Source organism: Panthera onca, chromosome A2 (genome assembly GCF_046562875.1).
Source record: "Panthera onca isolate mPanOnc1 chromosome A2, mPanOnc1 haplotype 2, whole genome shotgun sequence".
Lineage (NCBI taxonomy): Eukaryota > Metazoa > Chordata > Mammalia > Carnivora > Felidae > Panthera > Panthera onca.
The window spans coordinates 10594873-10611702 of NC_138340.1; the positions used below are offsets into that span (position 1 = coordinate 10594873).

General features: G+C 41.0%; 2 protein-coding genes across 2 annotated transcripts; both read left to right on the plus strand.

Annotated features, from left to right (window-relative positions):
• Nucleotides 1-806: 806 nt before the first annotated feature.
• On the plus strand, nt 807-1790 carry LOC144614173 (olfactory receptor 7A10-like). Its single transcript, XM_078436750.2, has one exon. The coding sequence runs from the start codon at nt 822-824 to the stop codon at nt 1788-1790; it is 969 nt and encodes a 322-aa protein (XP_078292876.2). The 5' UTR covers nt 807-821.
• Nucleotides 1791-14161: 12371 nt separating this feature from the next.
• LOC144614172 (olfactory receptor 7A17-like) lies at nt 14162-15082 on the plus strand. The gene has a single exon (XM_078436745.2). It carries the CDS (start codon nt 14162-14164, stop codon nt 15080-15082), a length of 921 nt encoding a protein of 306 aa, XP_078292871.2.
• Nucleotides 15083-16830: the final 1748 nt, after the last annotated feature.

Consider the following 16830-nt stretch of genomic DNA (forward strand, 5'->3'; position numbering starts at 1 on the left):
GAGGAGAGAGACAAAAAACCTTCCATGTTCCTCCGCCATCTTGGCCTCTCCCCAACATTGCCTTAGAATGTTTCGACTGATACAGGAGGCTTTGAGCTCCTCTCTCTCTTATTTACATCCCACTCCTACACCCGTTGTGTTACCTGCTCTGCTCACAACTTTGTCTTTTATATTGCCTGATGGCTTTGGGTGAGCTCTTGACTCAAGGTCTTTGCACATGCGATTTCTCTGCCTTAACTGGTTTTCTTAAAGTTATCCACATGGTTCATGCACCCCTGAGTTTTCCAGCTCAGAAGCCCCTGATCAGTCATGACACAAAGGCAGGTTTTCCTTCCACTTAGGACTACTGTGTCCTAAACTTTTTTCCTTATTAGTTGTAACCACCACCTGAAACACCATTTATTCCTTTATTAATATTCTGTTCCTCCCTCTGACACACACACATCTTAGACTGTCTTGTTAAGGTGAAACACACATTCCTACTGCATTTGTGCAATGCTGTTAAAAATACTTGTCACAAGATAATGTGTTAAATTTTCTCGGGTGGAAAAAAAAAAGGTCCCAGGAAATTTATGGAGGAGAACATTGCTTTGGATAAGTGTTTTGATTCAGAACAAGAATTGTGAACAATTTAAGACTCATGGAAAACATGGACATTTGAGAGTCCCTGAAATTTTCTGGTGTGTATTCTAGATTGGTAGGGAGAGTGTAAGAATTAATGAATGAAGCATTTTGAAAAGACAGCATTTCTTGTAATTCTGTGATCATGCTGCTGCCTTTCCAATGTTCTTGTCTCTGTTCCAGCCATTTTCATCAATTACATGGAAGGAAGAAATCAAACTCATGTTACGGAATTTATCCTCTTGGGACTCTCAGACCAGGGGGAGCTGCAGTCACTGCTCTTTTGGCTGTTCCTGTCCTTGTACTTGGTCACCTTCACTGGGAACCTGCTCATGATCCTGGCCATTATCACAGACCCCCGCCTCCACACGCCCATGTACTTCTTCCTCTCCAACCTGTCCTTTTCAGACATCTGTTTCACCTCCACCACCGTCCCAAAGATGCTGCTGAACATCCAGACGCAGAGCAGAGCGATCTCCTACAAAGGTTGCCTCAGCCAGATGTACTTTTTCATGCTTTTTGCAGGAATCGACAACCTCCTCTTGACAGTGATGGCCTATGACCGGTTCGTGGCCATCTGTCACCCACTGCACTACATGGTCATCATGAACCCCAAGTTCTGTGGCATCCTGCTTCTGGGATCCCTGTTATTGAGTGTTCTTGTCTCTCTGTTACATGACTTATTGATTTTGCGACTCTCTTTTTGCACAGATCTGGAAATCTTTCACTTTTTTTGTGAACTTAAGCAGGTGATCCAACTTGCTTGCTCTGATACCTTCCTCAATGACCTGGTAATGTATTTGTCAAGTGGACTTCTGGGTGTTGTTCCACTCACTGGCATCCTCTCCTCTTACTCTAGAATTGTAGCCTCCATTTTGAGAATTTCATCAGTGAGGGGCAAGTATAAAGCATTTTCCACGTGTGGGTCTCATCTCTCAGTTGTGTCCTTGTTCTATGGTACAAGTCTTGGTGTGTATTTTAATTCTGCTGCCTCACAAAACTCCAGCACAGGTGCCATAGCCTCAGTCATGTACACGGTGGTGATGCCCATGCTGAACCCCTTCATCTATGGTCTCAGAAACAGAGACATCAAGCAAGCCCTGAGAAAGCTGTTTAGCCGAGAAACATTGTCTGCATGTAGGATTCTTTGTTTCAGGATAAAGACTTGAGTAACAGGGCTTAAAACCCTAAAAGAGCTTGATCATGATATTTGTATCAGTTCATAGGCTGGAAATGTGCAGTTTATATTCTTACGTCATTAGTTAGCTGAAGTTTTTCATACATCACAAGCAACTATTTTTTTGTAGCTCTTTAAAGCTTATTTATTTTGAAAGGGAGAGCATGAGTAGGGAGAGGCAGAGGGAGATTGATGGAATATCCCAAGACATGTCCATGCTGTCAGCGCAGAGCCTGAAATGGGACTCAATGTCACAAATTGTACGATCTTGACCTGAACCATCACCGAGAGTTGGACTCTTATCTGACTGAGCCACCCAGGAACCCCACTTCTGCATTTCTTTAAAATTGTTTAGGACTCTCACTAAATTCCATTGCATGGAGTTTTAGGAAAAAAATGCTCATGTATTCATTTTTTGAGAGAGAGAGAGAGACGGAGAGAGAGAGACGGAGAGAGAGAGAGAGACGGAGAGAGGGAAGGAGGGAGGGAGGGAGGGAGGGAAGGAGGGAGGGAGAGGGCTAGTGCAAGAGCAAAAGAGAGAGAGAAAGAGAGAGAGAGAGAGAGAGAGAGAGAGAGAGAATGAATCAGAAGTAGGCTCCGGGCTCTGAGCTTTCAGCACAGACCATGATGCAGGCCTTGAAACCATGAATTGTGAGGTCATGACCTGAGCCAAAGTCAGATGCTCAGCCAATTGAGCTACCCAGATGCCTCCATTGCATGGGTATTTAAGAACATATACATAATATAGCAAATTGAGTACTTATAATGTGATAGGAGGAGACGGTGGAGTAAATGTGAAATGGGTTTTCTCTGAGTTGAAGACAGGTATCTTTTAACATATCTACTTCTGGAGGAAAATCATTGAACCTATCACAGATTATATTCAAGTTTCAAGGGTTTTATGTCAATTCTCCTTGGAAGGAGATCACATCCTGAAGAGCCAAAGACCTGGAACCTTGTGTGATTAGTTTACAATAATCCACCTTCATTAGGCAGTCTCTAATTTTCCCTCACACATTCCTAAACGTAAATTAAGTAGGAAGGTAATAGAAATTGCAACCTCTGATTTGTCAGGCCTTGATGATGTCATTCTTGGTGATTTTCCCAGAGATGCGTTATTACTTTTCTTTTAATGTTTTGGTAGGCAGCAACACTATCTTGTGATATCCCTCAACACCTCCTACCATATAGGCTCTTCACAAAGGTCAAACACAATATGGCTTCTCTGCCTATTGCCACCTCCATCTTTTCTAATGCTGCATCCCAGAAATTAGCAGTGAGAGCAGGATACAATTATGACCTAACCTGTACTTTGTGAGACTGAGTAAGATGAATGTCTCTTGTTCACCTTCCCCAGAGTTCCCTACTTGGATCGTAAGGCATAATTGTAATTTTCTATTACCTGATTCACAGTTTTCTAGTTAAAGGTCCACAGGTCCTTTCAAACACTAGTATGCAGATAAATGTTCATGGAACTATCTCTCAAAAGCAAAGACAAAAAGAAACAGGGAAAGCAAGAACAAAGGAAGAAACTAAAAACAAAGGGATAAAGAATATTTGCCACTTTCCCTGGTATAATTCCTCTCATCTTGTCCAGTATCAAGTTATCAATTTTAGTTCAGACCACAGTCCTCATGAACCATTATAGGCTAACCAGTGCCATCACCTCAGAGCCTTTGGGTTGTGTTGGAGGAAAATGTAATGTCATTGTCATTTTACAGATTTCTGTCCGGTGTAAATGGTTCCATCAGTTGAAGATCTGGGTCAGTGAACAGTCTCAGGACCGATAGTCAGGTTTATGACCCTTCACTGTGGTGACTCAGGTCAATCTTTTCTTCATGATTATTAGAGTTGGTTGTTTTCTTGTTTTTGTTTTTGTTTTGCTTATTTTGTTAGTTACACAAATCAGTTCTGCCATTAGTAAGCTTCCCATCAGTTTTGTTTCTTGGAGACAGCATGATGAATTTGCCATTTGCAAACATCCATGTGGCTCAACCAATGTTGATGAGAATGATTAATCTTATGCACTATGAATAGCATCCCTTGAATGGGTTTGGACTGCTGTCACAGCCTCTGGCAGTTCAGGAGGGCCTGAACTCAGGACAAAGGCATTTCAGTTTCAGAATGTCCATTGTAAGTTTGTCATATGGGAGAGAAGCTCTGTAGAACCTGTCAAAGAAGATATTATTTCCCTACCCAAGCTATTTCTCAATGATCTTATGAATTTTATGTTGTCTGAAGTTTTAGTTGGGGAATACTTTAGGGTTGAGGTATTGAATCACACATGATAAACCCATCACAATGCCCTTGTCTCCTTGTACTTTGGATTACTTCTTCTACATCATATTAAGCTATTTATGGCACTGAAAAAAAGTTTTAAGTTCATTTATTTGCTCTGAGAGAGAGTGAGCATGCTGACAGGGGACAGAAAGAGGGAGAGAGAGAAAATCCCAAGCAGGCTCCACACTGCCAGGGCAGAGCCCCATGTGAGGCTCAAACTCACAAACCATTACATCATTACCTCAGCCAAAAATCTAGAGCCTAACGCCTAACTGACGGAGCCACCTGGGCACCACCGAAGTTCTTTTAGAGTATGTGACTCTTCTGTCATACTTTTTGGTCAGAGTAAAAAATATATAAAATTTATCATTTTCAACATCTTGAAATACACTTAAGTGCCATTAAGTACTTTCTCAATGTTGAGCCGCCACCACCTCTACCCATCTCCAGAACTTTCTCATCTCTCAACCTGAACGTTTTTCTCCTTGAAATCCTAAGTGTGTATTGCCCCTCTGTATAGCCCCTGTCTCCCACCAGCCTACCTTCTCCGTCTCAAACTGTTTACTCTAGGTACCTCAGGTAGATGTTATGGTATGATACGGGTCCTTTTGTGTCTGGCTTCTGACACTTAGCCTTGTGTTTGAGAGTCTCACCCATGTTGTAGACTGTGCCAGAATTCCCTTCACTGTAAAGGCTGAATGCCGTTCCATGTCTGTGTTCACCACACTTTGTTCATCTGTGAGATTGTTGATGGACATTCAGGTTGTCTCCACACTTTTATTCCTGTGAATAAATCTGTTATCAAAATTGGTGTAGAAATATCTGTTCTGGTGTAGAAATATCAATGCTTTACATTCTCTTGGGGCATGTAAGTAGGTATACAACCAGACGTGAAACTGCAACATCAAACGATAATTCTGGGTTTACATTTTTGAGTCACTGGCACACTGTTTGCTTCAGCAGCTGTGTCCCTTTTTACTCTCATCAGCAAAGCACCACAGGGTTCCAGTTTGTCCACATCCTCGCCAACACTCATCTTCTGTTTTAGTCTTCACATAGCCGTCCTAGTGTGTGTGGCGTGGTATCACGCTATGGTTTTTATTTGCATTTCTGTAGCGATTAGTCATGTTGTGCATCTTTCATGTGCTAAATACCCATTGCTCTATATTCTTGAGTCCATTGTCTTTTCCTTTTGTGGTTTTCAAAATTATTTATATTTATGTTTTCATTTTTTATAATGTATTTTTTATTTTTTAAGTTTATTTGTTTATTGAGAGAGAGAGAGAGGGAGAGAGAGAGAGAGAGAGAGAGAGAGAGAGAGAGAGAGAGAAATCGCACGAGCATGAGGAGGAGAGCGGCAGAGAGAGAGGGAGAGAGAGAATCCCAAGCAGGCTCCATGCTGTCAGTGCAGAGCCAGACGTGGGGCTCGAACTCACAAACTGTGAAATCGTAGCCTGAGCTGAAACCAAGAGCCAGACACTTAACCAACTGAAGCAACCAGGCTCCCATTAGTTTTACTTTTTAAAATTTATTTAAAAGTTTCAATTCGTGTATAGTTAACATACAGTGTAATATCAGTTTCAGGTGTATAATATGGTGCTTCAGCACCTCCATAAAACACCCAGTGCTCATCACAACAAGGGCCCTCCTTAATCCCCATCACCCATTTCTCCCATCTTCTTCCTTCCCCTCTGGCAACCATAAGCTTTCTCTGTCTTTTTTTTCTTGTGCTCATTTGTTTTGTTTCTTAAATTCCACATATGAGTGAGATCATGTGGTATTTGTCTTTCTCTAACTGACTTATTTTGCTCAACCTTATGCTCACTAGCTCCATCCAAGTCTTTTCAAATGGGAGGATTTCATTCATTTTTATGGGTGAGTAATATTCCATTGTATGTCTATACCAGATCCTTATCCATTCATCTATCCATGGACACTTAGGCTGTTTCCATTATTTGGCTACTGTAAGTGATAGTGCTAAAAACATAAAGGTGCATTTATCCCTTTGAATGAGTGTTTTTGTATTTTGGGGGTAATGACCCAGCAGTGCTATTACTGGATTGTAAGGTACCTCTGTTTTTTTTCCTTCCATGATTTTATTTAAATTCAAGATAGCTACCATAGAGTGTACAATTGGTTTCAGGAGTCGAATTCAGGGATTCGTTGCCTGCATAGAATACACGGTGCTCATCACAACAAGTGCCTCCCTTAATGCCCATCACCCATCTAGTCCCTCCCCCATCCACCTCTTTTCCAGCAACTCTCACTTTGTTCTCTGTGGTTACCAGTCTCTTATGGTTTGCCTCCTCCCTGTTTTTATCTTAGGGTATCATTTTCCCTTACTCTAAACTTGTCTGTTCTGTTTCTTAAATTCCACATATGAGTGTAATCATATGACACTTGTCTTTCTCTGCTGACTCAGTTACCATAATACTCTAGTTCCATCCACGTCATTTCAAATGGCAAGATTTTATTCTTTTTGATGCTAAAGCAACAAGGGTCATTCTATTTTTATCTTTTGGAGGAAGTTTCATACTGTTTCCTACAGTGGCTCTGCCAGTTTGTATTCCCCCCAGCAGTGCAAGAGGGTTCCCCTTTCTCCACATCCTCACCAACAGTTTTTATTTAATACATATTTTCCAAAGTTTTATTATGGAAGTGTGGATTCATTGTATTGTACACCTGAAACTAATAGGACACTGTGTGTTAACTAACTGGAATTTAAAAAAAGTTTTGCCTTTTTTCCCTTAACTTTAGAGAGAGTATGAGCAAGTGGGAGTGAGGGGTGAGGGAGAGAGAGAATCCCAAGAAGCTTCCACGGTAGGTGCAGAGCCTGACTTGGGGCTCAGTGCAGCAACTCTGGGATCATGAACCAAACTGATGTCAAGAGTCAGATGCTCAATCAATTGAGACACACAGATGCGTCAGTACTTCCTTTCTAAAATTCAGTTGTTTTTTTAAAAAGAATTCTTGAAATTCTGTACATACTTTGATATTAATCTATTATCAGGTGTGTGATTCACCAGTAGTTTCTCCATTTTGTGGGTTATCTTTTCATTTGGAAATAGTGCCCTTCAGTGCACAAATACTTTTGATTTTGGTGACATAATTTTTTCTCTAGTTGCCTGTGTCTTTGGTGTTATATCCAAGGAATCTTTGTCAAATCCAGAGTCATAACGAGGTACCTTTATGTTTTCTTCTACGTGTTTATTTACAGCTTTATTTCTTACGTTTAGATCTGTGATCCATTTGGAGTCATGTTTGTAGATGGTAGACCGAAGGGTCATTTCCATCTTTTTGAATGTGTATGTCCAGGTTTACATCACAATTTCTTGGAAAGAGTGTCTATTTACCATTGAAGTGTCCTGGCAGTCTTGTCAAAAATCATTCACTTATAGCTACGAAGATTTATTTCTGGACTTTCTCCTATTCCATTGAGTTATATCTTTGTTTTTATTGTTGTTGTGAAAGCTGGTCATTTAAACATTAAATTGTGGTAACTCTGAATATTTTATTCTCTCCTCCCAACTGTGATTTTTATTGGAGTATACTTTACAGAGTTGTATTTCAGTACAGTTGTGTTTCAGTGTAAAATGTAATGCATCAACAATTCTATGCACTGTTAAGTGCTCATGGGGATAAGTGTACCCTTAATTCCCTTTATCTATCTCACTCAACCATAGCCACCTTTTCTCTGGCAACCACCAGTTTTTTCTCCGTGTTTAAAGTCTGGTTTTTTGTTTCTTCTTTTTTCCATGTTTGTTCATTTGTTTTGTTTCTTAAATTCCACATAGGAGTGCAATCAAACGGTGTTTGTCTTTCTCTAACGGACTCATTTCCCTGAGCACTATACCCTCTAGGTCCCTCCAAGTTGCAAACTTACATAATTTTTATTATTATTATTTTTTGCTCTTTAAAGGGGTCCATTGATTCCCTATTTTTTCCATCTACAGTTTTGTTAGACTATTGTAGTAGCAACAGTCCGTGTCTACCATTGTCTCAGGATGAGTTTTCCACAGGGAGAACTTGATCCTGGACATCCCGTCGTGAGATCTGCACTGACATTCAGATATTTTCCTAAATTCGTGTCAAGCTGACAGCCAAGATATCTGCGTCTCTGCTCTCTGAATGCTAACTGCTCAGGGTCATGTTTGAAATGTCATACTTGCCCCCTGATGACTGGTCATCAAGTATGAAGTATTTCCCGCACTGGCTGCCCAGATACTTCCTGTTGGAGTGCTCTTACCCCTTCACCCACACCAAGACTCGGAACAATTAGTAGGTTGTTTGTGCAGTCTTCACTCATCTCCCCTGGAAGAGGTGACCTGTGTTTGTATTCTCTTCATCAGGTGTCAGTGTCTCTTCAGGTTAGCACATTCATTTATTTTTATGTCCTTGCTGTGTGGAGACTGTGAGCTCCTCAAGAGAAGGGACCATTTCTTACACCTTTCTTCCTTCCTGGGATGTAGTTTAGTGCCTACTGTAAAACAACTGCTAATGAAGTGTTAGTAAGATGCTTGAAGAAGCAAATGGTTGAGTGATGTTAAACAGACATTGCCTACGTTGAAGGAGAAAGGAGAAGCAGGGGAAAAGAAGAAAAGCTGTGGAGGCTGGGAGTTCCATGATTGTGAGCCAACAGAATGAGTACAGATGGGAGAAAGAAAAGATTTAGGGGACACAATTTTCCAAAACAAGAATTGTATACTTATGATGGGGTGCTCTGACTTATTAGTGAGAAGCTCCAAAGACAGGGGACCTCCTTCTGGGATAAGAGAGTTTAATGGGATAAGAGACAATCAGAGAATGCCAAGGCTGTGTCCCAACACTGGGACAAGTTTGCATTCTATCTTTCTCTCCTAGCTCCAAAGACCCAAGCCTCTTACAGGGACAATAGACACAATATTATTTCACTAATGAGACTCATGGGAGTTTATTCCCTACAATTACAAAAATTGAAAATGCCTTTGCTGCGCCCATGAAGGTAACTCCTGTAATCTCAGGTGATATGAGGATAGAGCTGTGTTTTCTCGAGACTTCCTGAGTGGGGCCATGTCTCTTCCCTTCCTGGGGACATAACTCCAACCACAGCAATCATCCATGGGAGAGACTCGGTCATTGATTTCACACTGCTCAGTGCTAACATCTGGGTGAGCCACAGAATCTTCAGAAGTGCTGGAGAAATGTGTTATGAATGGAGGGACCTCTTGTAGCTGATGTTATTTTGGGGGCATCGACAGGGACAATAAGTTAAGGAGAGTTTAGTGATGTCAAGCCCTGCCCATAAGGCTTTGATTCTGGAGGGAAACTCCAGATATACTAAACCATCTGTCCTCCAGAGTTAGTGCTTCATCAGTGGGCCTTCATGTTTCAACAGTCTCTCCTCTGTTTTCATTGCTGGTCCTTCCATTGTTGGGAGTGACCGTTTACTGTTATTGAACCATTTATTAATTGTCATTCAACAAGCATTTTTTTTCCCAGCAATTAATTTGTGGTAGACACTACTCTTTATTCTATGAATAGCTAAATGACTAAGACAGTGTTTCTTCTGTCAGGGTCCTCATTGTGTAAACAGAGTGAGAGATGTAAAAATGAATAAATGTGATAATGAGAGGTTGCATTGAAATCTGGGGAAGTAGATCCCCTAAAGTTCCCTCTTTATTTTATTTGTAATTGTTTTCAAAAAAGAAGAATCTTTCATAGGAGTCAGTGAAGGCTTTGCAGAGAAGCCTATAGGTGCTGAGCCTTGAAGGGGGTGTTGGAGTCTTTCCGCGGGGAGGAGGGGTGTGAGCAGTCCAGAAACAGCAGGGGAAGAATTTTAGAGATTACAGTAGAGTGGGAGTTGTGCTGATGGGAATTAGAAACACTTCTTACCGTCTGATCAGCAATCATAAGCATAGTCTATAAAATGAATCCAAATGGACCTGGCTGGGTAGGCAGTAGTCAGATTAACAAACAACGCTATGTTTTGGCTAGAAGGTTGAAATTGAAATCTGAAATTGTGAAGTGTAAGTGCAGGTTTTATGTCAGTGGACAGCTATGACAGGTCTTCTCTATGGAAAAACGACCCAGGTTATTGTGAGGAAGAAACTATTGCTGCATTCAGAGTGGGAGAGTGTTATTGAGGGATAGAAACAGCACCAGGCACAGAACGGGTCTCGGAGGGGTGGAAATCGTGAATCCAGAAATTCAGATGAACTTTTTCATTCATTCTTAAATGTTTACTAGAAACAATGCAGATACCGTATAGTCATCATTTCATTGAAACATTTCAAAAACTGTACGTGGTATGATTATTTAATGTTACTGATGGGAAGTGTTACTGACAGCAGCGACACTGGTCATACAGGGCACATACCAGACTCTTTGGGACAATCTCAGAACACGGTGTTTCCAAAGATTTTGCATTTCGTTAATAATCTTAGTTTTTAATCAAATTTAGTATTTGAGTAGTTTTATATTTACAGAACAAACCTGCTATGATCTTTAGAGGGTTCTCCCAAGCTCCCTTCCCAGTTTCTGCACTTATGAACACATCCTCTCTCTTACACCTGTTACTTTTAATTCTCATATCTGCTGAGCTTCCACACGCAGTGACTTTTTCCTCAGGCTTCCTTTGTTCTTGAAGCAATCGATAGCTTTAGGAGTAGTGGTCAGGCACTGCGTAAAGAAAATCTTCTTTTGGACTGGCCTTATTGTTCTTTCTTTTCATGAGTAGAATGGGACATGGATGTTGGACAAGAAGACTAGAGAGGGAAAGAGGCATGTTCATTCCCTGACAGCAAGGGTTCAGACTATCAACATGACTAACTCTCATTGGTGTTGACATTGATATCCTGGCAGACACGGTGTTTGTCAGATTTCTCTTTCCCTTTTCTTTCCATCCTGTCCTCCTGTAGGGACTTTCTATGGGCAACCCCATCTCTAAGTAGCAGTGGTTATCTTCCACCTCCTTAAGAGTAGAATATTTCTGTAAACCATTGGTTCTCTACTGCCCTCGAGATTGTGTCTTCAGTTTTTTACATTATATAGACTGTGTTATACCCCAATACTACTTTATTTTGTTGCTCAGATTGTCGCAGCTGTGGCAATGGAGAGCTCCTTCAGTTACTGATATGTCCCTTTGGCATGTCTTCATCATTCTTGGCTTTTTTTGGGTGGCATTTCATTACCGTCTTACAGGAAAAGATGCTTCAGATTCAGCTTATTGTATGTTCCTCTGGAGTTCTACAGTCAGTCATTTCTGCAAGGAGCCCTGTTTTATTTTATTGGAATATGGGATTAGATTCAAGATCTTGGTACCTGCTGTACTTACTTGTTGCTACCAGGGTCTCCATATTCCCTCAACTGACCTGGCAAGGAAACATATGAGTGTTTACTACTCAGTGTATATGCAGACATCCATACATGTGTCCATATGTAACCCTCTGTATTTTTATATAAAAATACAAAAGCTAAGGTAAGTTCATATTGATGGCTCCAAACTAATTTATTACCAAAGGACCATAAGAGCTACTCCACCTTGCTTCCATGTCAAGTCCCAAACCAAATGTGATCACCTCGTTCCCACCATTTACTATCCATTTCCTTATATGTTCAATTTCAGTGCAGGAGTATCAGCATTGTTAACAGTATCCTCTGGGACACATTTTATCAAGAATGGTGCAGTGTTTCTGTGCAGTTTCTTTCATGTCCAGTTTTACAGACTCTTCTCTTTTCCCAGATCTTGTTTTTCTACACTTTTTTTGCCCACCTGCTTCACTGAGAGTGTGTCATACAATTATAATATAGATTGTTTTGTCACATGTACATTCCATTGTAGGATTCCATCTGTCACCTAAGTTTTATGTTTGCATTGATTTATATTCTGCAACTTTACTGAATTTGTTTATTACTCTAAAAGTTTTTCTTGCTTTTTTAATGCTTCTTTATTTTATTATTATTTTTAAAAATTTATTTAATGCTTAATTATTTTTGAGAGAGAGAGAAAGACAGAGTGTGAGTGGGGGAGGGGCAGTGAGAGAGGGAGACACAGAATCAGGAGCAGGCTCCAGCCTCTGAGCTGTCAGCACAGAGCCCGACACATGGCTCAAATCCATGAACCTTGAGTTCATGACCTGAGCTGAAGTCGGACACTCAACCAACTGAGCCACCCAGGAGCCCCAATGCTATCTTTTTAAACAAAAAATAAGATCACCTTTTTGTGAAGAGAAACAATATTACTTCTTCCATTCTGATTTTGATGCTTTTTGTTTCCTTATTTTTCTTTCCTTTTTTTGGCTAGTTGCTCTGTCTGCAACTTGCAATATACCACGTTGCATAAAAGGTATGAAAAAAAAACATGCTTGTCTTGCCTTATCTTAGAGGTCACTCTCAATGTTTCACTTTTCAGAATGGTTTTAGAGGTGGGTTTACATATATGACCTATTTTGTGTTATGGAAGTTTCCTTCTCTTCTTAGTTACTTGAATGCTGTCAGTAAGGAATGCTCCATTTTGTCACATTTTATTTACCATCTGTGGACATACTTATGTTACCCTTTATTCTGTTAATGTGGTGTATTACACTGAGGGAGTTTTATCGCCTTCCTGGAATAAATGCCATTTGGTCATGATGCATAATCCTTTTCTACACCATGATCAAAAGGCTGCTATGCTTGAACCGGTTCACATGAATATACCTTGGGATTATTGCTCTCTACTTTTGTTTTCTTGCAATGTCTTTTCATGGCTTTGGTATCAGTGCAATCCTGGCCCAATGGAATAAAGCAAGAAGTGTTTCCCTTTTGAATTTATTTGGAAGACGTTGAGAAAGATTGATGTTAATTCTTCTAATTCTGTGTGGTTCTTGTGGTGCTTAGCCATGACTGCTCCATTGGAAAGCCTACACAAAATGCAATTTTCCTAGAAGAAAGATGCTCTTTGGCTTATGGTGTAGCCTGTCCCCTGCTTTCTAAAAAGTGGTGTTTCAGCTACAAGAGTATACAGTACCACAATAATGGAGAACTCTCTCTCTCCCTACCCTTACTTTTGTGTGTGTGTGTTTGTTTGTATGTGTATGTGTGTATAGCTCAGTGAAGTACACATCCATAAAGCATTTACAGCAACCCGAAGCTGTCTTATGCAATAGAAAATGCAGAAATTAGAGCAGCTAGAGACGTAGAGTAAAGGTAGAGAGAAAGACCGAGAATTACGGAGGAATGAATTATGTTCCAGTAGTATACATTACATAAAATGTATCCTGTTTTAGACAGACATCATATATAACATATAAATATAAACATGACACTGAACGGTAGTGTCCACTGCCTTAGAACGTTTCTAAAGATGCAGGAGGCTTTGAGCTCTTCTCTCTTGTTTGCATCCAACACGTACTCCCATTGTGTTACCTGTTCTGCTCACAACTTTTTCTTTGATGTTGCCTGATGGTTTCGGGTGAGCTCTTGACTGAAGGCCTTTGTGCATATGATGTATCTGTCTTAACTGGTTTTCTCAAAGTTATCTGCAAGGTTCATATATCCCTTAACTTTCCAGGTCAGAAGCCCCTAATCAGACTTGATACAATGGCAGGTTTCCCTTCAACTTAGGACTCCTTTGTCCTGAATTATTTGACTTATTAGTTGTAACCACCACTTGAAATATCATTTATTCATTTTTAAATAATCTATTTTCCTCCCTCTGACTGACACACACACACACACACACACACACACACACACACACAAGACTTGGTTTTGTTCAGGTCAAACACACATCACTACTTTCTGCAATGCTTTTGATAATACTTGTCACAAGATAATTTGCTATTTTGTTGGTGAAAAAAAGGTCTCGGGAAGTTTATGGAGGAGAACGTTGTTTTGAATAATTGTTTTGATTCAGAACAAGAATTGTGAACAGTTTCAGCCTCACAGAAAACAGGGAGCATTTGAGAGTCCCTGAAATTTTCTGGTACATATTCGAGATTGGTAGGGAATGTGTAAGAATTAGTGAGTGCATCATGTTGAAAAGACAGCATTTCTTTTCATTCTTTGATCACTGCTGATGTCTTTACAAGGATCTTGTCTGTTCCAGCTGTTTTCATCAGTTACATGGAAGGAAGAAATCAAACTCACATTACAGAATTTATCCTCCTGGGACTCTCAGACCAGGGGGAACAGCAGTCTCTGCTCTTTTGGCTGTTCCTGTCCATGTACCTGGTCACCCTCACTGGGAACCTGCTCATGATCCTGGCCATTATCACGGACCCCCGCCTCCACACGCCCATGTACTTCTTCCTCTCCAACCTGTCCTTTTCAGACATCTGTTTCACCTCCACCACTGTCCCAAAGATGCTGCTGAACATCCAGACACAGAGCAAAGTGATCACCTATGAAGGCTGTCTCAGCCAGATGTACTTTTTCGTGCTTTTTGGAGTATTAGATAACATACTCTTGACAGTAATGGCCTATGACCGGTTTGTGGCCATCTGTCAGCCACTGCACTACATGGTCATCATGAACCCCAAGTTCTGTGGCATCCTGCTCCTGGTATGCTGGTTATTGAGTATTTTTAACTCTCTATTACATGACTTACTGATTTTGCGACTCTCTTTTTGCACAGATCTGGAAATCTATCACTTTTTCTGTGAAGTTAAGCAGGTGATCCAACTTGCTTGCTCTGATACCTTCCTCAATGACCTAGGAACATATCTGGCAGGTGGATTTCTGGGTGGTTTTCCACTCACTGTCATCCTCTCCTCCTACTCTAGAATTGTCACTTCCATTTTGAGAATTTCATCAGTGAGGGGCAAGTATAAGGCATTTTCCACATGTGGGTCTCATCTCTCAATGGTCTCTTTGTTCTATGGTACAAGCCTTGGGGTGTATCTGAGTTCTGCTGCTGCACAAAACTCCAGGGAAAGTACCATAGCCTCAGTCATGTACACAGTGGTGACGCCCATGTTGAACCCCTTCATCTATGGTCTGAGGAACAGAGACATCAAGCAAGGTCTGAGAAAGCTCTTTAGCTGAGAGACATTCTCTGCATATAGGATTCTTTGTTTCAGGATGAAGACTTGAATAACAGGGCTTAGAACTCTAGAAGAGCTTGATGATGATATTCGTTTCAGTTCATAGGCTGACAACCTGCAGTTTATCTTTCCACAGTATTCGGTTGCTAGAAGTTTTTCATACATTATGAGCAACTATTCTGTAGATTTTTTAAGTTTATTTATTGATTTTGAGAGAGAGAGCAAAAGTGAGTGGGGAGGGAGAGAGAGAGATGGAGAGAATATCCCAAGCTGTGTACAGGCTTTCAACACAGAGCCTGAAATGGGGCTCAATGTCAGAGATTGGGTTCATGACCTGAACCCAAACGAAGAGTTGGATGCTTAGCTGACTGAGCCACCCAGGCACCCCTCCTCCAGAAATCTTTAAAACTGTTTAGGCCTCTCGGGGCGCCTGGGTGGCGCAGTCGGTTAAGCGTCCGACTTCAGCCAGGTCACGATCTCGTGGTCCGTGAGTTCGAGCCCCGCGTCGGGCTCTGGGCCGATGGCTCGGAGCCTGGAGCCTGTTTCCGATTCTGTGTCTCCCTCTCTCTCTGCCCCTCCCCCGTTCATGCTCTGTCTCTCTCTGTCCCCAAAATAAATAAAAAACGTTGGGAAAAAATTTAAAAAAACAAAAACAAAAACAAAAACAAAAAAACTGTTTAGGCCTCTCATTAAATTTCATCACATGGATTTTACATTTTTTAATGATTAGTTATTCTTTGAGAGAGAGAGAGAGAGTGGGGGGTGGGGAGAATAGCGGCAGAGAGAGAGAAGAAGACACAGAATCCGAAGCAGGCTCCAGGCTCTGAGCTGTCAGTCCAGAACACAATGCAGGGCTTGAACCCATGAATTGCAAGACTATGACCTGAGCCAAAGTCGGATGTTCAACCAACTGAGCCATCCCAGTGCCCCCATCGTATGGATTTTTAAGAACATATATATAACATAGCATGTTATATCATGTGATAGGAGGATATAGTGGAGTAAATGTGAAATGCTTTTTTCTCTGGTTTGAAAGCAGTATCTTTATACTATATACTTATATATATACAGATATATTGGAGTATCTGCTTTTGGAGGAAAATCATTGAACATACCAGAATTTATAGATGAGTTTCCAGGGTTTTATGCCAATTCACCTTGGCAGGTGATCATATCTATAAGAGCAGAGCCACCGGGAACCCTGTGTGATTAGCTTACAATAATCCACATTCAGTATGCAATCTGTAGTTTCCCCTCACACAGTCCTAACCATAAATTAAGTGTGAAGGTAACAGAAATTGCAGCTCCTGCTGTTTCAGGCCTTGATGGTGTCAACCTTGGTGATTTTTCCCAGGGATGCATTATTACTTTTCTTTTAATATTTGGTAGGCGGCAGCACTGTCTCGTGATTTCCCTCAGCACCTCCTACCGTAATAGGCTCTTCACAGATCTCACGCACAATAAGGCTACTCTGCCTATTGCCACCTCCATCTTTTCTAATGTTGCACCCCAGAAATTAGCAGTGAGAGCAGGATACAGTTATGGGCGTAACCTGTGCTGTGTGAGACAGAGTGAGACGAATGTCTCCTTATCACCTGATGCCAGAGTCCCCCACTTGGATTGTAGGCGATAATGGTAATTCCCTATTACCCGATTCACAGTTTTCCAGCTAAAAGTTCATGGGTCTTTTCGAACACTAGTAGGCAGATAAACATTCATGGAATGATATCTCAAATGCACAGACAAAAA

What these genes read in the sequence shown, in the direction of transcription:
- LOC144614173 (XM_078436750.2), top strand. Translation starts at nt 822, where the DNA reads ATGGAAGGAAGAAATCAAACTCATGTTACGGAATTTATCCTCTTGGGA.
- LOC144614172 (XM_078436745.2), top strand. Translation starts at nt 14,162, where the DNA reads ATGGAAGGAAGAAATCAAACTCACATTACAGAATTTATCCTCCTGGGA.